This window comes from Aplidium turbinatum, chromosome 13 (genome assembly GCF_918807975.1).
Source record: "Aplidium turbinatum chromosome 13, kaAplTurb1.1, whole genome shotgun sequence".
Taxonomy (NCBI): Eukaryota; Metazoa; Chordata; class Ascidiacea; order Aplousobranchia; family Polyclinidae; genus Aplidium; species Aplidium turbinatum.
The window spans coordinates 1,405,247-1,426,628 of record NC_137484.1 but is presented as its reverse complement, the minus strand read 5'-3'; the positions used below and the strand labels follow the sequence as shown (position 1 = coordinate 1,426,628).

At 37.8% G+C, this 21,382-nt stretch overlaps 1 protein-coding gene across 2 annotated transcripts in view; it reads left to right on the top strand.

The window, feature by feature from the left end:
- The first annotated feature begins 19,340 nt into the window (after positions 1–19,340).
- Positions 19,341–21,382, top strand: part of LOC145782572 (cell division cycle protein 20 homolog) — a 144,069-nt gene continuing 142,027 nt past the window's right edge. For both annotated transcript variants that reach the window (XM_082594384.1, XM_082594385.1), the window contains exon 1: positions 19,341–19,524. In XM_082594384.1, coding sequence (XP_082450510.1) covers positions 19,370–19,524 — 155 coding nt within the window. In that variant the 5' untranslated portion in view covers positions 19,341–19,369. The remainder of the gene's footprint in view (positions 19,525–21,382) is intronic.

Below are 21,382 nucleotides of genomic sequence, written 5' to 3'. Positions count from 1 at the left end.
TTGAGGTTTCTTTGTCACGTGATCTATTGGGGAAACCATTTTATTGCATGAAAATCAAGACAAATATTTGCGCCTACCTCTATCAGAGCTGGATGGTCCGAAAGCCCTTGATGAAGATAGAACTGTATAGCAGCTCAAATTATGCGCAGGCATCCAATGCGGGTCGACTATACACGACCGAAGTAATCCAAAAATAACCTTCAGCTTTGAAGTTGCAAACTTACGATCCTACTCAAACTACAGCAACGATTGATGATAGCAACAGTCATTAACTTTCTACAATTTTTTGGCCAGTGTTCGAGTAGTTAAAAACAAAAGTTTGCAATACCAATTACCTTTAACCAGGTTGCTTACGAGTAAAATTTGTTTTTTGCACCCTCATCAATCAAAAACTGCACTTTTTCAAGTACCCCAAAAAATGATCTTGATCTTCAAGATCACGATCTTGATCTTCAAGATTACGTATTCTTGGTAATCTTGATCTTCAAGATCACCCAAACAGGTGATCTTGCCCATCTCCAGAGATATACGTATACGCCGCAAATTCTACGCCGTAGACTTGCTGCGTAGACTTTTTGTTTACGGCTTTACGCTAACGCTTGCGGCCACATTTTTTTGGATAGTTTGCGCTTGAGGCTACGCCGTAAAGTTTTCGCGGTTTTTTAGCGCATAGCGTCAACGCATACTTTTTAATGTATTTTTTTTTTGCTACAACACGCCAATACTTTCCAGCGCTGCAGTTGAAAGAATGTTTTCAATGGGCAAACACATATTGGAATCAAAACACAGCAAAATGTCAGATGAACACTTTCAGATGCTTGTGTTTCTTCGTGGAAATTCAAAATAAAACTTGTTTGTTTCGAGTGGTTTATACCGTGTGAATGTTTGGCACCTAGCAAACAAAATGAGTTTACACTAGTGTATGCGCTGACGCTGCCAATTTTTTTTACAAGTTATGTTGACGCATACGGCGTATGGTTTTTCGAACGTTTGCGTTTACGCTGACGGCGTCAATTTTTTTGTATGCGCGTACATCACTGCCCATCTCTGTATGTAGCCTATGGTGTTGTGTTCTCTTGTTAACAGCTTGTGGCGATTCTTTGCTGAAATACAATTCGTTAAGATACTTTTTCAGGAGAGTGTTTCGTTTGGTGTCATCGCATAGCCTACAGACGAAGGATTTGGGAATTTTATCTTACCACTTTCCCATGGAGATATTATGTTTTTCCGCTGTGACCAATTAGTTAAAATAAACCTAAATCGCGCAAACTTTGCGCCGCTTTTTTCCCTTAACTTCTCACTTGTTTCTTCATATAGCAAAAACGAGAGCAAGGGATGGATTATGAATCTCTGCTTCCCTAAGCTTCCAACATTTTTAAAATTAAAACCAAGCGACGGGGACATAAGTTAGAAGCTATTTTAATTCGTATTCAGGTAAAGAAATTATAACATCGTTTTACTGAAAAATATCATCTTATCTATTTTCAATTTTGACAGGGAAGCAATGATTCCCATACTCCCCTGCATCAATCGCTATTGAACAGAATCACTGGCGAAAGCTTCGATGGAATATTGGGAGGAAAACGATTTATCATTTATTTTTGTTCACAACAAGTGAGATTTTTACGGGGCGCAAATATTATAGAAGAAAAACATTTTGACAAGCTTGAAAACAATGGATATTCTTCATGGATGTCTGCAAGAGCAAAAATCTTAGGCCTGACCATGTACTTCTAAACTACCTGTAGAAAGTCTAGTCTAGAAGGTCTAGGTAGTCTAGAAGTACATGGTCTAACATTAAAAAAACGCGGGAAAAGATAAAAAAAATTATCGTTCTTATTAATTTTTGTCATCTACACTCTGCAGCAGTTCCAAATCATCCTATTTGTGTATGTTTTCGATAATAATTGCTACGTCGTGATGGTGACCTATACGTTTTTTCCCTGCTGTATTTTAGTAAAATCTTGGCAAACGCTGTAGCCTATTGTAGCACTAGCACATAATCACAGATTGGTCGTTGGCCTACCGTATTTACTTGATTGTAAGCCGCAGCTTATAAAGTTTTTTTTCCATCATGTTTGCGACTTAAATTTAAGGGCGGCTTACAATCAAAGGCGGCTTACATTTTTTGTTTTTGCCTTTTTTCTTGTCGACTTTGCCATAGATGTTTTGCCGTACTGCGTTGTCTGATGCCGACAATTGTGAAGTTGTGACGTGCATTTTAAATAGTCACATGCATTTATGACGTGCATTCGAAAGAAAAAAAGGAGTTGTCAGTTTTATTTATGGTACTTAACAGTAAACAGTTTCAGCTTTGTGTGTAAACAGTATTTGCGGCTTACATTAAATTTTTAACACTATCACATGCGGCTTACAATCAAGCGCGGCTTACAATCAAGTAAATACGGTAATTGGTTGCTGGTTTGAATTCCTATCCTCGGTTTTCCCAATTTGGGGATGAAGATTCAAACCAACAGCAGTTGTTTTGTTTTTTAATGTCAGTGGCTAAACCTTTTTATTAATTGAAGTAGTGTGCCTGCCTCTGCACACATGTGTGCATGAACGTGTAGCCTACTTAGATTTATTGTTATTGGGTAGTGGCTGACTAGATGACCGCTTATGGTCATTCGTCACCATCATGATTGCGCCATAGTCTAACCAGCAGCTGTAGCTTACAATTCATTGTTTTTATTTTGCCTTTACTCTGCTTGTTTGTTTACTCGTGGCGCTATTGAAACAAAATAAATTGACTTGCCTTCAAGATGAATGACGAGGCAATAGACTTTTTGCACATTCATAATCACCAGAGCGTGACGTTTGAGTTACGCGGAGTCTGAAGGTTAAGAATCGCTTGTTTACTACGGTTTATGAAGGCGTTTCTTGTTATTGCAAGCAAGCGTGAAGTCGCTAGCAAGGAAAAGTAATTTTTTTTGTGTTTATGAATTGTAGGTTATCGGTACACTTCAGTTTTTGATCGTTTTAATCATAGTGCTGGCTAACAGACTATAAGTAAGGCAGTGTAAGACGGCCACCGGACCAGTTGAGTTGCTGTGTGTGTCTATCCCCTCCGGGCCTCCGTGCATTCTCAGCCTAGTTTAGCTTGCTCGATTGATTTTAAGACTTAGCCGGCCATTATTGTTTAATTATTAACTAGACATAAAACTAGCCTAATAGGCTACTGTATTATAAATGGTAATGTTTCAATACCTTCCAGGTAGATGAAGTAGGTCTGGTCCACACAGGTCCAGTCACTAGCTAGGTCTACCATAACCACTCTTTTTAAGCCAAAAGCTGATTTTATGGGTTCCTGAGTGTTCCAGTAGCCCATAGGCATAATTAACAAATGCTATTTTGTAGAGTTTGTAATATAAGCTAGACAATGTGTGACTGGATGCATGCTGGATGAAATCATTAGAAAAGCTGCCGTCATTTGGCATAAGTGATATATCAAAGTATGAAACTGGAAGTAGGCCTAACTTTGATTTGTTAGAAATAAAATGTCCATTTACGTGTAGGAATAGCACTATAGAAGAGATGGCTACAAACAAGGACTCCTACCTTCATGTCTTGGATGGCGACATACAGCTTTAAACAACGCATGAATAGGCCTACTATTTTCCGATCCAAGGACAACTAATACAATTTTGGTAAAGAGGTCACTTTCTTCAACCACAGACATATACAACCAAGCAACCACACGGCATTTAACATAATCGATTAAAAATTGAACAAACTATAAGCTACAAACGTTTTCGGCCATACACCATTTAAACGCCATGTGATGTGCCTTTCTCCTTTGTTCTGCCGTTTCATTTTGCATTTCGTTTTTCAATTCAGTGTTTAGATCAGTTATTCATTTTCATTGTAGATATGATAAGTAGTTGTTTTTGTTACTTGATAAGGGCTAACGTGTGTATGGCCGAAAACGTTTGTAGCTTATAGTTTGTTCAATTTTTAATCGATTATGTTAAATGCCGTGTGGTTGCTTGGTTGTATATGTCTGTGGTTGAAGGACAACTAAGTAGGCTACTCTTGTCAAACAAATCTACACAACAAAGTAACAGAGAGTTATAAGGTTCTGTGAACAAGTATATTATACGTAGTTCGGCTAATTAAAGGCGTATTGCATTGGTAACATATTAGCATCTAATAGCAGCCTATTGAAATTGAACAGTTTTAGGTGGTGATGGCAGATGTACGACAGTGACAGCTGTAATTAGCTAAGCAGATACTAGGTGTCAAACAGTAGCCTAGTACTTGAAAGATTAAATGAACAAAAGTGGTATCTATTACACAATGGACGTATGCTAATCAGTTTGGTTTTTTGTTTACAGATGGGTTTTCAGCTTGCTGCAGAATAATGAAAAGGTTTCGATTTGAGTAATGTGTTTAGGGAGATCGTTCCAGACTTTCTTCACAGTGTAGATTCAAACGATCTGTTATAGCCTGTTCCAGACTTTAACTCCACTAAATTGGATGGATTGTTGGGTTAACTTTTTCGAGTAATAGGGGAGAATTTTGTGTAGTGGATATTATTTTGAGGCAGACATGAAAGATTATAATTAGGCTAAAAGCGAATAGGTGAAATTGTTATATCGCATTGAAAAATCTGCAGTAACTTACATGACCTAAAAGGGCGCCATTGCCCCCTCTGCCCCCCATCCACAGAAAAATTTAGAGCAGGGGAGGCATCCGCCCCCCCCTGCCCCCCGCTTCTGGTGCTCCTGCACTTGATTGATGATACCAAGCATAGTCACTGGTATTTTCCTGTCGAAGATGCAAAATTGGCGATTTTTTATGGCCCTCTAGGCTCTCCTCATGAATGCAGTGGCGTGCAATACTTCGTGTGTTCAACACTTCGTCTTCACTCATTTGAGGCCTTCTACCTAGTGTAGGGACCCGAATGAATTTCCTTGTTTTTAGCTCTCTACAAAATGTAATTCTCACATAACATTTACGTTTCTTAAAAACTCACTTGTTGTGCACAAATATAGTTTGATAAATAGTTTTTTACCCAGGAACCCAACAGTGAGAATAAATAGTTGCGTTTCTTAAGAAAACTCACTTGTTGTGCACAAATACAATTTTGATAAATCATTTTCTACTTAAATAACCTTACACCCGCAGCAAGTGATTCTGTTTAATGGCAATTCATCGCTTTCAATCTTCTTCGCTTTAACAAAACGTTTTATCCGCAGTTCACCTCTGCGACGGAATCTCACGAAGAGTTCACCCTAGTTCGTAAACATTGTTGAAATTTGCCAATTTTAAATTAGGCTACGTAGCCTAACCACAGTCTCTATATTACCCTAACTGCTTGCTTTTTCCTTTTTCTGAAAGTGCTTTATATAGGCTACCTCTGCACAAAACAATTTTTACACAGACAACATAAAGTGTATTTCTAAATTCAAAATCTAAATTCAATTCGAACGCCACAAATAAAGAAATTACTTGAGACTCATTCCGTTGCGTCTGTGCCATCGCAGCTTTGTTACGCCAGCAGCGTATCTGCTGTCATCAGGGAATAATAAACTTTAAATCAATAAAAAACCTGCACTAGGAACGGTGGGATATTCAAATATAGACCAATATCATGTAAGTTTTTTTCTATGACAATCCCTTTATCGGCCATAACAGCATCATTGAAGTGCAGTTCATTAACAGCTATTTTCTGCTTCAAAACGTGAAAAAATCCAATTCTCTGACGTATTTCTTTGTCACTCACATTACCAGTGTACAACTGAGACACAAACATAATACCCCATTTGGATTAACTACCACTAATGCCTTTGCAGTGTTAGTACTTTTATAGTTCGAGTACGTTTGCGACTGTCGGTGAAGTTGAGAATAGTGTTTCGAGACTTCAGTGCAGTTGATGATGATGGTAACGACTAGAACATCACATAACTCAGGCAAAAGAGAAAATTGAAAAAAGAAAACTAATCGGGAAAAATGATGGTTTGCGAAAATGAGAGAATTGAAAGTAGTTACTTTTAGCGCCAAAAAACTTGAGAGTGCGATGTTTTAACTATTTTCCGATTAGTTTTCTTTTTTCAATTTTATCTTTCGCCTTAGTTGTGTGATGTTCTAGTTGTTACCGATGATGATCATGGTGCTTGGGTAGTCCTAGTAGGCAAATTATACTGAAACACGCCTGTAAAGACCACAAAACAACAGCTCAAGCCATGCTCAAGCAAACGCTAAACAATTTATTCGCCTGCAAACTACGCCACTAACCCTAGCGCACAGCATTGTAAACAGCGGCTAGTCGTTCACGACTCCAACGTCATGCTCTGTTGGTTCGTTATGCAAAAGGTCTATTGCAGGGCTCCCATTCCTGGGTTTTTAAACTCAGATCTGGGTTTTTTGCTACCCGTCTGGGTTTTTAAGTTTTTTTTTTTTTATAAAACGTTGATATCTGGGTTTTTTTTCTGCATTTTTAACTTTTCTTAAATATTTATTGATTTTGCATAAACTTGTTGGAATCGCAAGCTGAATTAACCATTTTAAATAATTATTTCGCTACAAAATATAGCCTATCTGAAATAAATTCTTTCTGATTTAAAAGCTATAAGCTAGTTCCCCCTCCTGATCACAAATAAAGCATTCAGTTCCAATCAATCAATCAATCAAAAAAGATTCAATCAATCAGTTTGAGTACTGGTAATGATTTTCAGTCAAGTTCAAATGCAGTTTTACCAGGCTGATCTGCTGAGTATCACTAGTTTTGGTTCAATTGCTAGTGAAAGATTTGTTGATAGCAAAACAGGCCATAAAAGGAGCGGGGCAAAACTGTCATACCTGGGAACCTAAAAGAAAATTGGTGAACGAAGTAATGGAGGGTCTTTGCCATCAACGTTATGAAAAACGACTCCAAAGACAAAAAGACTTGCAGAAAATAACTCTTATAGAATGAAATGTATTTGAATAGTCAATGGGTGGTACAAAATTTAAAGATAGCAAAAAGTGTAGTAGACATCTCGAAACTTTTCTATTACCTATTATGAACATCTGGGTTTTTTTTAGCCAATCTGGGTTTTTTCTAGATAAAATCTAGTTTTTTTTTAAATTTTTGGATGGGACCACTGGTCTATTGGACTGAAAATTTAAAAAACATTTGGCAACTTTGCTTGGCGGGTATTCTGAACTTCTGAAGTTTGAAATTGAATTAGTCAGTTCAGTTCAGTTGTTTTTATTTATGACCATCATATCAATCATATAAATCAATATAATTCAATCATATCAATCATATAATTATAGGCTACTGTGTGATGTGCAGTCTAACCATAGAAGGAGCTCAACACCTGCTCTCCTGGGCCACATTGAAACGGGTCTTTGCCTGAGGATGGGTTTCTTTTAGGCAGTGGCTATTTGACTGGCTCCGGTCTTTAAATCTGAAACACTATTTGACCGGTCATGACGTCACTATTTTTTCTTTTTCTTTTTCAGAGCAAAAGACGAGAAGCGCCTATATAAGTTCTAAATTTGACAAATTTGTTCAACACGTTCTGTGGCGCGTGCGCTACATCTGCGGCTCCCACTCTAGAGGGATTGAGTTCGATACTACCCGGAAGCATTCATTTTCTTTTTTTTCTTTTTACTAAATTTTGACTGGAAGTGCATTTTTTTAGTCAATTTTTAATTTGAGTTGCCTACAGCGCAATTTTTTATGTCTTTTCAAATGTGAGTAATGAAGTTAGACTTTTTTTTAATTTTCTTGAATTTGAGAATTTCTCTGGGTAATTTTCCTTTCGTCATAAGAGGATGTGAATAATGGTAATGGTATGTGAATGTAATGCGTCGTTCGGCAAACACAGTCACATCCTCTTATGACGAACGGAAAATTACCCAGAGAAATTCTCAAATTTCAGCAAATTAAAAAAACTCTAACTTTATTACTCACATTTGAAAAGACATAAAAAATTGCGCTGTAGGCAACTCAAATTAAAAATTGACTAAAAAATTGCACTTCGGGTCAAAATTTAGTTAATAGAAAAAAAAAAAAAAAGAACGCTTCCGCGTAGTATCGAACTCATTCCTTATAGAGTGGGAGCAGAAGACGTATCGCACGCGCCAGAGAACGTGTTGTATAAAACTGTCAAATTTAGAACTTATATAGGCGCTTCTCATCTTTTGCTCTGAAAGAGAAAAAATAGTGACGTCATGACCGGTCAAATAGTGTTTCAGATTCAAAGACCGGAGCCGGTCAAATAGCCACTGCCTTTCTTTTATGTCCGGTTTTCTTTCTCCATCCTATGATTATTATTATGACTGCTCATCCACATCAATATTGGAACTAGCAAATTCATTCCACAACACTTTTCATTAGGCTGTCATTCATTACTACTGTACATGTGTGCTTCTCTGTGTTTTTGTTTTATTTTTTGCTATTTGTTTTTTGTGGCCGTGCTAACTACTGTTACCGTATATAGCCTACTACATAATTTTTCATTCAGGCACGTTTTAAACCTTTCAAGGTTTTGCCACCTTTTTCCGTTCGTTAACGTGCTGGTAGGTTTATATCGATTTTTGTAGTTAGTATTATATCTTTTTCGTCCCGGACGCATTAATGACGAAAAATAAAATGATTGATTGATATGACCATCAATCCATCATAGTACACTGGTCAACAAGAAAGTTTTACAAGCAAGACTATAGGGATGGGCAAAATAGAAGAATAAGCTATTCTAGAATTATTCTAGAATAATTTTTCGAATTTAGAATTTCGAATACCTATTCTAGAATAATTTATTTCAATTTCAGAAAATGTCAAAAAGCTTTGTTTTTATTCTGGCTTTATTAAAAACACATAGTGGAAAAGTGGCAACGAAACGAAAAAACAGCAGTAACTGCCTAGGAGAGCAAGACTTTGTTGCAGTGAAGAATGTTTAACGCTTTTAATTGCTCGCCAGTCGGCCGCAATCGCAGTTTTGATGCTGTTAATCCAGCACTCGAGAAGGATTTTTCTGAGGATGCAGGAGTGACTTAATACTTCCTCGCAAGATCAAACAACAGCGGGAACTTTTCTTTATTTTTGTTCTACCATTCAATAGCATCGCTGTTTGGCACTTTTGCCTTAAGGTATGATCGGTTTTCTTCGGCAGCTAAAAGTTGTTCGTTGTCATCGTTACTTGATGCTGAAGTATTTGTCGCTTCAACACTGGAGTTCAATAGATCATCCATTTCATTGGATTGCTGCATTGTTGCAGAACTTATGACACTAGGTGTAGAGGTAGCCTCACCCAGAGTTGAATTGTGTTCCATGTTTAATAGCCTAGCCTACGATGCAAATCCACAGCACAACGGTCTTCCGACGTCTACAAACCGCACTGGTAAAGAGAGCTGACTAGCCGTTTTCGCTAGAGCGAATAGCTATCGCTGAGCCGAACGTACCTGATCAGCAAAAAATCGATAAAAAATTTTGGTAGTCGGAAAAGCAGATATTTTCATTTCGGTTTGGAAAATTCGATTCGAAATGTCATTTCAATTCGAATAATTAGATATTCGGATTGCAACTATTCGAAATTCTATATTGCCCATCCCTACAAGACTAACAACCTTTTCTAGGTAATTCAGGTGTGCTGAGCTCGAATCTGAAGTCAGAATTTTCCTATCACGTCAGGATTTCAAGATAATTACACTTTTGTTCGTTTCTTGGTAAAAAAATTAAATTTTCTACAGTTTAGGGCTACCATATGTCCTATTTTAGGAGGATTTGTTCTCTTCTTTCATAAAAAATCAATTGTCCTCCAAGGACACTTGAAAATTCTCAAATGTCCTCTTTTTTGCATTGCTATTATTTGCAACAGGATTTTATTTTTATGTGACGTTTGACGAAAGCTAAATAAGGCTAAGGAACGATTCCAAAAAGGAAAATACAAACGAATTTATTTTTACACGACTACACAAGTTAGTTCAATCATAAACAGCTAAAAATCGATTTCGATCAGCTAGTATCTAGATCATCTTCAGTTAATATTTAAATAGAAAAAAAGGAAATATGAAAAGTATGTTTTCTGTGAGCTGTTGCAGAAGTAGGAGCCTCCTTGTTTAAGAAAATTGTTTATTGACTTTGAAGTTGACAATACGTTGCTTGCTGTCGATGTGGTGGTTACATTTATTTCTGTGGCAAACGAAGGCAGTGTTACTCGATGACCATGTCAGATGTATTTCTATTGTTTTGTTTGTTTGTTTTTCATATCTTTATCCTGCATTGCAGGGAAGCGGATTTGAGCGCTATGCATCGGTGTACGCCTTCCCACATACACCTGACCCACGCTGCAGCCGACGGCAATAATGTCTGTTTCCGGTTGTCTACTCTACTTATGACTTAAATTTGGTACTACCCATTACTCGAAATCGATCACTGGGTAGTATAATTGTTCGACTCTTGCGTCGCTTATTTGGATGAATAGACCACTAAATTCATTTTCCGAGTTTACATCCTTTGATTAGATGCTTATTCTGTCTTACACCAAAGAATAGGATAACGCTTTTCAGCGGTGAGTTGCAGTGGGTGCAACCTAATTCGTACCATGAACAATTCGTACCGTCAGTTTGTACCTTGAAAAGATTGAGAGAAAAAATTAAAAAAGCCGAAGTCGCTGATCGCAGTTTTTGCAAACATTTTAAAATTTCTGGTAATTATCCTAAGAGTTTTTCTTTGCAAAAAATTAGCCCTGGCAATTGCCGATTGCCGAGGCTAATTTCGAAGATTGGATGTACGACTTGTACGTATACGCTGCAAATTCTACGCCGCATACATGTTAGGGTGCATCAGGAGCCCCGACCATGCAATTTTTATTTCTTCTATTGTTTAAATTGTTAGGCTGTATGAATTAAAATGTGTGGTAAAATATTATTTAATTCTTCCAATGTTTAGGTATGCCACACAGAACATAAAGATTGATCCAGTACAGGCCGTACAGGGTTGCCACTTAGCAGATTTTTATTGCAAAATTTGAGAAATTTAGCAAAATTTTAAGCTGTTTGGCAGCGAAATTTTGAGTTGGCAGAATTTTTAAGTTTGGCAGATTCATAAAACTCATAAGATTAGTTGAATTCCATTGAATTTGTGACAAAATTGTGGTTCTATCTTGTTGTTTGTAAAGTAAATGGTAGTTATGTTTCGGTTGTAATCATTTGCTTTTAACAAAGTAACAATGAAATCTAAAAATGGACAGCATATTAGTTCATTTTAGTGGGTTTCATTTCAGTTGATCTTAGGGATAAACTAAGCATAATTGGTTTGGCAGATTAAAGATGATTTTGGAAGATTTTTGGACACTGTTGGGCAGAACATCAAATTTTAATCTGGCAACCCTGATCCAGTAACTGTGCAATTAAATTGCTAGGTGCTCAGATAAACTGTACTAAGGTAATATCGCTGATTTTCGTTGTTATATTATATAGTGCAAAATAGGATAGGTTCACCGTTCAGAATCAGATATGGTAGATACCAGTTTCAACATCCTTTCAGCATTTTCTGTTGCTTAAAATTGCTTTTATTGTGATATCAGGTGAACTTTTAACTAACAGTGATTGAAGTAAATTTAATATATATGTCTTTGGATGAGTCAATTTCACCACTAACTCTGTTGAAGACAAGTGGAACAGGTGTGAAATCACCCACCCAAACACCAAAACTCGACAATGTTCAAACATTTTTGGTGTAGGTAAAGGACTGTCTGTTAATGATGCAGAAATTACAGGGAGCAAACTGCCATCGTCTATGCAAGTATTACGTTGCATGCTGTATCACATTGAAGATGAAGCCAAAACCAATCGAACTAAATTTCAGGCTTCTAAAATTGTTCTATCAAAAATCATTCCATTTTAATATAAAGCCAACATTCCAATGGTCACCGAACTTTATGCCTGTAACAAAATCGTTAAACTTTTTGACGGCAATAAGAAACTTCATGACATTCCAGCTAACAGTTAAGACAAACTCCATTAGTGATGAAGAAATTAGGAGCCAGTAATTTGAGTTTGTCAAAGACTTTTCGACTGTGGCCTACAGATGTTGAAAAACTGATGAAAAATGAAGATGACATAAAGTTCCTAAAATCCACCCAAACTGATAGAGTAGCCACTTTTGGGTCGTGTGATAAGAAACAAGCTTATTTGGTTCAGCACTGCCAAGCACGCAAGGAGGCTGAGAGAGACTCGACGTCATGAAAAAGCACTTTCTGATATGAGTGCAAACACCAGCACAGCAGTCTTAGACGATAGTGAAAGTGAAAATACATGTACCTCGTCCGATCAAGCAAAGGCTAGCTGAAGCCACAAAGGTAGCAGGTATACAGGCATTTATACCTCATTATATTTTACAGTCCCAAAAGCTAGTACCTCTTGCGACACGCATGAAAATGATCCCAGCTCAGCAGGTTGCATTTGAAGTTTTTATAGAAGAAGTTGGAGGTGACACAATCGAAGGTAGTGACATCATATTCTTCAGCGGATCGCGTCAGACAAAAGGTGGGAAAAGAAATAGCAAGTTCTGTGAAAGAAAAATGGAATCCACCAAAACTGTTATCCCTCCATTGGGATTCGAAGCTGCAATGCAAACTAACTTATATAAATGAGAAAGAGGAGCGAGTAGTTATAGCAGCTGGCACTACAAAGGAAATGAAAATTCTGAGCATCCCTAGTTATGAACCTGGAACAGACCGTAAAACGGGTGAAATAGTTGCAAAAGTTTCAGCTGGTTTGATTAAACAATGGAACTGTTCGAAGTGCATTGTAAATTTAGTGTTTGATACCACTTCAAGTAACACTGGACAATGGACATGTATTGGCAGCATGTATCAGCCTGCAGCAGCAGTTGGATCAACCGATTTTATGGTCTGGATGCAGGCACCACATAGGTGAAGTGGTGATCACTCACGTTCTCAATGAGCTAAAAATAGAGACATCAAAATCCCCTCATGTGATGTTGTTTGTAAGACTACGCAAAAACTGGGGAATGATTCTACATTGCTCGGCTGAAAAACTAGCTAGATTGGACAATGAACATATCTAATTTTGATGAAGAAGCACAAGTATTAGTATTACAGCTGAAAGAAGATGTTCTCAGGTTATGCAGAGCGCAGGAGAAGTTTAAATGTGATAACTATGTATAAAGAATTTATTCATTTGTGCTTGGGCTACCTTGATCCAAATCAACCAGTCAATTTCATGAGGCCGGGTGCTTTAATGGCACGTTGGATGGCCAAGATCATATATATATATATATTCTTAAAGTAAGCTTACTGGAACACCAGATTATTCAGAGCCTAATTTAGCTACCCAAGACCATGAATGTTTGTGCATTGCATGATTTTGCATCCTACCCTGCTATACAGGACGGAACCCAATCATCACGATATTCTAAATATCTATTAGTATAAAATATTGTTCCGTACACGCATACTATAGTGGCACTAAATTCAGAGTTGTTAACTAGAACGTGACTTTTTGAGTTAAAAGAGGTTAAATTGCAGAAGAGTTACCGTTCAATAACATTAGGGCCATGTGGCATACCTAAATGTTCACGAAACTTTATAGCATTTTCACACACTGATTTTCTCACCCAGTCTAACAGTTTAGGCAATAGAAGAAATGCGATGTTAGTATTTTTCAAAAATATGGGGCAGCTGATGCACCCTAATACATGTGAATGTTAATAGGCGTTTACCTGTTGAAACGGCCGTCTTTAAATGTAGCAAACCTCTCAAACCACAAGGTTGCCAGATGGTATGTTTTTTAATTGTATTTTTTTAAATTTTTTGGCATTTTATTTATTAGGTGCATGTTTTTTAAAACCCTTTTGAATATGATATTTGTTTGATGTTGATGTTTTATTTTTGGCAGTGGCTATTTGACCGGCGCCGGTCTTTGAATCTGAAACACTATTTGACTGGTCATGACGTCACTATATAGGCATTTTTTTCTTTTTCTCTTTCAAAGCAAAAGACGAGAAGAGTGCCTATATAAGTTCTAAATTCAACACCTATGTTCAACTGATTCTGTGGCGTGTAGGATGCGTATCGGGATGGTGCTCCAGAGGGAATGAGTTCGATACTACGCGGGAGCGTTTTTTTTTTTTAATTTTTAACTAAATTTTGACCTGAAGTGATTCAATCGTTAGGCTTCTGCATTTTTGTGGTCAATTTTTAATTTGAGTAGCCTACAGCCCAATTTTTCATGTCTTTTCAAATATGAGTACCGTACTACCGTAATAAAGTTAGAGTTTTTTAATTTTCTTGAACTTAAGAATTTCTCTGGATAATTTTCCGTTTGTCATAAGAGGATGTGACCGTGTTTGCCGAACGACGCAAAAATGTAATGACGAACGGAAATTTTCGTTGGTATGTTTAAAGTTGTTGGAGTTTTCAGCTGAAATTAATGTTTTGTAAAGTAGATGCAAGTATCTAGATGTGATTAACACCAAATGTCATCATCATCATAATCCATCGTCGGTTTGTTCCCCACTAGTGGGGGTGGCCGATTGTTTCCGCGCAGCAATTGTTTTAATCCCTTTTCTCCATTTCACCCTGTCCCTTGTAGGGATGGGCAAAATAGAATACCGAATATAGAATAACCGGTTGTAGAGTCTAACCGGTTTCAAAATGCATATGAAATCGGATAATTGAAACCGCTTTAACGATCTACTTCGTAATAGTCCGTTTGATCGCAACGAATTCGCTGCAGCGAAAGTAGAATTGTTTATCGATTCAGTGCGATGCGGCGTCGGAAAAACGCACGAGTTTCATTGTTCGCATTAAAGAGATCTTTCTTGTCAAGCGCTTTGTAGTCCTCACAGTCTTGCGGAAGTGTGGTACGAAACAGCTTAATCCGCTTTTTAGGATTTTTCTCTATTTCGGTACCACAAACTTAGGTTTGTGGCCTCTTGTTTCTGGTAGAATACAAGGGTCGACTTGCCTTCGCTAAGTTACCCAACATCGTGAGCTCCCACTCTCGTATGCAGGGCAACGTCGACCACAGGGTGTGCGAATTAGCTAGCGACCCTCCCTGCTGAAGTAGGTACGGGGGCTTTTTACTGTACTGCCGCAGAGCAAGAGGGGGCAATTTTTTTAGGGGGGGCCGATAAAATTTAAATGGGCAAAATCATTATAATTGTAGCTGTTGCTCGAGAATGTTGGGATTTTGCCAGGGGGGCAACAATTTTTAGGGGGGGGCGAGGCTCCCCGGCTGGCTACGGGCCTGTAATACCGTACATGCCAGTACAGTGACATGGACAACTTGTTGAGCTGTGGGATTGAAGATGCTGCTTGCAGTAGTGAAGATGAATCAGCAAATTTGGCTTCCCCTGCTTCAGAAATAGTTACATACCTCACGTTGTTGAAAGCATTCACTACATCTCTTCAAAACGCCCTTGTTTAATGGAAAGCAAAACAAAAACTAATTTTCTTGTTTCTATCAGTTAGTTTCAAAATATTTTTGTGTACCTGCTACATCTGCTTCTTCAGAGAGATGTTTTTCAAGTGCAGATTTAACTGCCACCAAGTTGAGATCTCGTTTGACTGGTAGGGATGGGCAAAATAGAATAATTAGCTATTCTAGAATATTCTAGAATACTGAAACCGAATATAGAATACAGATATGTATTCTAGAATAATTGACAGTTTTTACCATCGACACATTTTAATGATTTTTATGACTTTACAAAAACAATGAACATCACAAAAATTGCTTATCGCAGTGTAACTTTCACCAGTCAAACGAGATCTCAACTTGGTGGCAGTTAAACCTGCACTTGAAAAACATCTCTCTGAAGAAGCAGATGTAGCAGGTACACAAAAATATTTTGAAACTAACTGACAGAAACAAGAAAATTGGTTTTTGTTTTGCTTTCCATCAAACAAGGGCGTTTTGAAGAGATGTAGTGAATGCTTTCAACAACGTGAGATATGTATCTATTTCTGAAGCAGGGGAAGCCAAATTTGCTGATTCATCTTCACTACTGCAAGCAGCATCTTCAATCCCACAGCTCAACAAGTCGTCCATGTCAATGTACTGGCATGTACGGTATTACAGGCCCGTAGCCAGCCGGGGGGCCTCGCCCCCCCACCTAAAAATTGTTGCCCCCCTGGCAAAATCCCAACATTCTCGAGCAACAGCTACAATTATAATGATTTTGTCCATTTAAATTTTTTCGGCCCCCCCTAAAAAAAAATTGCCCCCTCCCCCCCTTGCTCTGCGGCAGTACAGTAAAAGCTAAGACAAAGCCCCCGCACGTACTTCAGCAGGGAGGGTCGCTAATTCGCACACCCTGTGGTCGACGTTGCCCCTTTTTTTTTTTTTTTTTTTTGCCCTGCATACGAGAGTGGGAGCCCACGATGTTAGCGAAGGCAAGTCGACTGGTGTATTCTACCAGAAACAACTTAGGTTTGTGGTACCGAAATAGAGAAAAATCCTAAAAAGCGGATTAAGCTGTTTCGTACTACACTTCCGCAAGACTGTGAGGACTACAAAGCGCTTGACAAGAAAGATCTCTTTAATGCGAACAATGAAACTCGTGCGTTTTCCGACGCCGCATCGCACTGAATCGATAAACAATTCTACTTTCGCTGCAGCGAATTCGTTGCGATCAAACGGACTATTACGAAGTGGATCGTTAAAGCGGTTTCAATTATCCGATTTCATATGCATTTTGAAACCGGTTAGACTCTACAACCGGTTATTCTATATTCGGTATTCTATTTTGCCCATCCCTATTGACTGGTGAAAGTTACACTGCGATAAGCAATTTTTGTGATGTTCATTGTTTTTGTAGTCATAAAAATCATTAAAATGTGTCGATGGTAAAAACTGTCAATTATTCTAGAATACATATCTGTATTCTATATTCGGTTTCAGTATTCTAGAATATTCTAGAATAGCTAATTATTCTATTTTGCCCATCCCTAGTCCCTTGCATCTTCCTCCTTCAGTCCGACTTTTAAATTCATCCTTCACTTGTTGTTTTCACGTTCTTCTTGGACGACCGCGTTTCCTCTTCCCATCCACCTTTAGATCTAGTGCCTTTCTAAGAAAACTTCCTTCCTCCCTCCTTATCACATGTCCATACCATCTTACTCCATTTGCCCTTGCCAGTTGGTTTATGGTCTCTCTCATCTCTAGCATATCCAATAATTCTTCAATCCTTTTTTCCCTTCTCGTTTTCACCCCACACATTGCTCTCACCATTGACCTTTTCGTTCTTCTTAGGATTGCCAGTTCACTCTCTCTCAATACCCATGTCTCGCTACCGTATAGCATTGCAGGCCGCACACAGCTCCGATATACTTTTCCTTTCATCGTTAGTGAAACCAAATGTATATATATATATTCAGAATTAAAGAGTGGGTGAAGAAAATAATTTCGTGTTTATAAAAAAAAAATCGTTTTTATGGAAATCACCATGTGTTATTTAGTTTGTGTGTTACTGTGTAGCCTATGTTATTTAGGGCTACATCACCTAGCTTGAGGTGGTTGCTGATTAGATGACCATTTGGTCTTTTCGCAGTCTCCTCGTCATATGACACACAGCAGATAATTGAATATTTTGTATTTTTTTCATGTTTGTGTTTGTGACAAATAAATAAACTGACTGATTGGGTTGTTATTGATTCAAATATAAATAATGCATGAAAAAGTGGCAACTAATGCACAAACAAAGCAATGATTATATTGGATAAGTTGTCGACTATGTTTCTGGCATAAAACAAAAAAATATCATAATTGATGGCTTCAACGATCAAAGTGGTTATAATAAGGCTTCCAAGTTTATCCTAAAAAAATGGCAGTGGTTATTTGACTGGTACCGGTCTTTTAATCTAAAACATTATTTGACCGGATTGTTCCACATCATTAAATGCAGAGTAGCAGTTAACCCATCAGCATGGCACAGTGACAGTGTGCAGTCTTCAAAATTAGCATATTTTTACTTCGCCAAAAACGTTGCCGAGGCCAAACGGCAAAAGGTGAAATTGCCTTGGCAATTGCAGTAAACGTTTAATACGAAGAATTTGTACCAAAACATGTAAAACAAGTAGCGAAAAATATACTATAGTAGTCACGGTTGCCGGCACTATACTAGAGTAATCACGGCCGCACTGTTTGATTTGTTGTGATGTAATAATACCAAAAGTAGCGAGTAACGCGATACGCGCGCTGTTACAGTAATTCATAACTCACGGGGGAAAAGTTAATTTTGGGTTGATTCAACGTTTAGTACAAATCGGTTTAATTTTCCTGGCGGGTTATATTGCGTAACAACAATGCCCAATAAGAAATTTCTGTTTGTTTTACATTAATTCGACATCTAGCGACGTTGAATTATCATAAAATAACGTTAATTGCTCAACCAGGTACTGGAAACAAATTAAGCTCTTCTTGCGAGAAGATTGCCTCGATTTATGTATACACTAACATAATTTCTGCACAATTGGAATACTGCGAGCAACACAAAGTCTGTTTCATAAAGAACTAGCTATCAGAATTATCAAATTCTGTATCGAAGGATGAAGTTGTCACGTCATCACTTGAATCAGACGCATCAAGAGGCTCATCGCTTGGCTGTAAATTTACACTATCTTCGCCGTTCGCAATGAAGCGTCCACATTTTGCGGCTTTCTTGTTTTGATACCCATCCACACGACTCTTTCTCAGAGCTCCATCAGGGTGTTGAATAAGGAACAAATCTATGGCTGTAGCATAACGACTGGAAGGTCTAACCTTAACCTTGCAAGCGCTTGCATGGCCTCGGCATTTTTATTGCCGACGTTAATGCGCCATTCATGCATCTGCGTCGGCAATTGCCGAGACTAATTTCGAAGACTGAGTGTGCATGTCATCAGTCATGATTTGCACATCATTCTGCAATCTGCAGGGTAGGTAGTACTGGTACCAGCACTATAACAGTAATTTAGTAAAGAATTGGCAGACAAGTTGTATGGTTAGTTGTTTAGGCTACCTTTAATTAATGTTGGAGCAAAGGTTATTGAGTACGGTACAGCCCAACCAACTGGTATCTACCATACTGAATGAATGTGTTTATAAAAAAGTGTCAATTGCAAAAAACTTACGTTGCTAGAAGGCTGCTGTACTTTTTGAAAATGTGGAAACTCCTGCAGCGTTCCACGCATGATGCCTTTGGCCAACACAACTGTTGAGTTGGCGTTCCCACTCTGTTTACTTGCTTGTTGTATTGATCTTATTTGTCTGAAGTACCAGTACCTAATTCATTTGTTAATTTAGATGTTCCATTTAGTTTGTTAAAGCTAATATAAGCTTGCGTAATAAAGTATATATAATTATATTGAAGTAAAAAAATACCTTTTCTTATAGAAAATGTTGTTTTAATTCACTTTGGTGAAACATAATGTCATCACAATTTGAATTTGAGAATGACGTAAACAGTCTTGTACAACTGGATAAACCACTGCGAGCTGGTCCCACTCCCAGATGGGAACGGAAAGCTATGGAAATCTCTGCTAGTGGAAATAACAGTCAACAAAATGGTTCATTAAATATAAGGTAAATCTATTTCGAAGTTTGTTCATTAAAGTTTTCACATCTGTACGTTGTTGCAAGTTCACGTAATAGCCTATTCTATATTATATATATATGTTTTTAGAAAAGTCACCGTTTCACTTTCGATTGCAACTTAAGTGAAATTAAATAGAAAAAAAGCAGACTAGAGCTTTAAAAAATCTTCCAGCAAGGAAGTTGGATTTGTGTAATTTTTACTCGACTCCACAGCCCTGATGGTAAAAACAGCACAAAAGCAAAATATGTGTTATGTATCCACACTCATTCGTCACAAATCCTCAAATTAGAGTAATTAATAAACAAAACACACGATCTGAATATAAACATAGCGGTTAACATCAACATAATAAAGTAGGCCTAGTTTGTATTAACTTACGGTAAGGAGATTATACACTATACTAAAGATTACAAAACTAAAGATTGCTTACAAACTAAAGATTGTATGCAACTTAAATATCTTGACCACTAAATGAAAAGACTTTATTAAATTATACTACTCAAACCATCAACTTATACAAGCAATTTTTACTTCTATCAATCGTAATTTGAAGCTTGCTCGAAGCAGATCAGTCAAATTTGAAGCTTGCATGTTGGTATGACCTGTATATAGTAGGGTGATTCATAAATTGGGGAAAAAATTAAAATTTTGAAATTCAAGTGGGGCATCCTCGTATCGTGTCTGTACTTAAAAAAATAATCCTGCCAAATTTTTGGGGCAATTGAAAACATTTGTAAGGTTGCTACCGACTTTGAAAGCTTCACGGAATACACTAGTAATAGCTACACGGTATTACCTGATAGTAACATAATGACAAAATTACTCAGAATTACTTAGCTTAGCAGGCCTTAAAACTTGTGTTTTTTTCCGGCAGCCATCGTGGCCTACCGGGAGCTCCTTCTCGGCGGCCAAATTTGCGCGCTTGGAGGCCAAAATACAAATAACAACAGCACAAGTAAATAGAATTAAACTTGCAACAATGCTAAAATGATCACTTAGCGTTGCTGAAGTCTGGGCGACGTTTTGCCATAGAATCGTTGTACCACGCAATATCTGCTTTATCGAGATTTTAACCCGGTATTGCGGGACCATCTAATGACACTAAGTTGTTTCAACTGCATACCGCCTTTCATAAAACCTGACTATTTATACCGATATGATGTCACCATTGAGGGTGTGAAGTCACTAGCCCATAGCGTGAACATTTCTCAACTACGAAGACACGTATTTTCCCTTCCGATGTCAACTAACCTAGTTCTCCTTTTTAACAACGATTCAATGTCCGACAACATTGAATCGACATAAAAACGACAATATTGCCAGCCAATGTAAATTAGCACTTCGGATTAACACTTTGTTAAAATAAACGTCGGGAATTACAAACAAGACGTACATCGCTGGTGATCACAGCTAGACATATTCCATACAATAGCAAATGTTCCCGCACAATACAACAGTGGTGATTATGACGCGCTGGCCTAATTCTGCGTCACTCTTTGATACTACATATTTTCGACAGTTAATCCAGATCATTCTATTACGAAATTAAATAATTGGCTAGAAGAAACCGGCGGCCAAACTTGGCCGACCGAGGAGGTAGCACCGGCGGTCATTCAAGCACTACTTGGTGGCCATGGCCGCAGGCTGCTTTAAGGCTTGGCTTAGTGTTGACACATGTCCAGAATGTCTAGTTATTGGATCAATGTAAACTTATTCTTATCTCGATAGTGGATACAGCTGTCTGAAGGTTTAGACTGCCATGAGGAGGAACTGCTTTTGCTCTTCGTCATTGGTGTGCAGCAAATTATATTTACTCATCACGGTCAAATTTGTATTTGCCACACC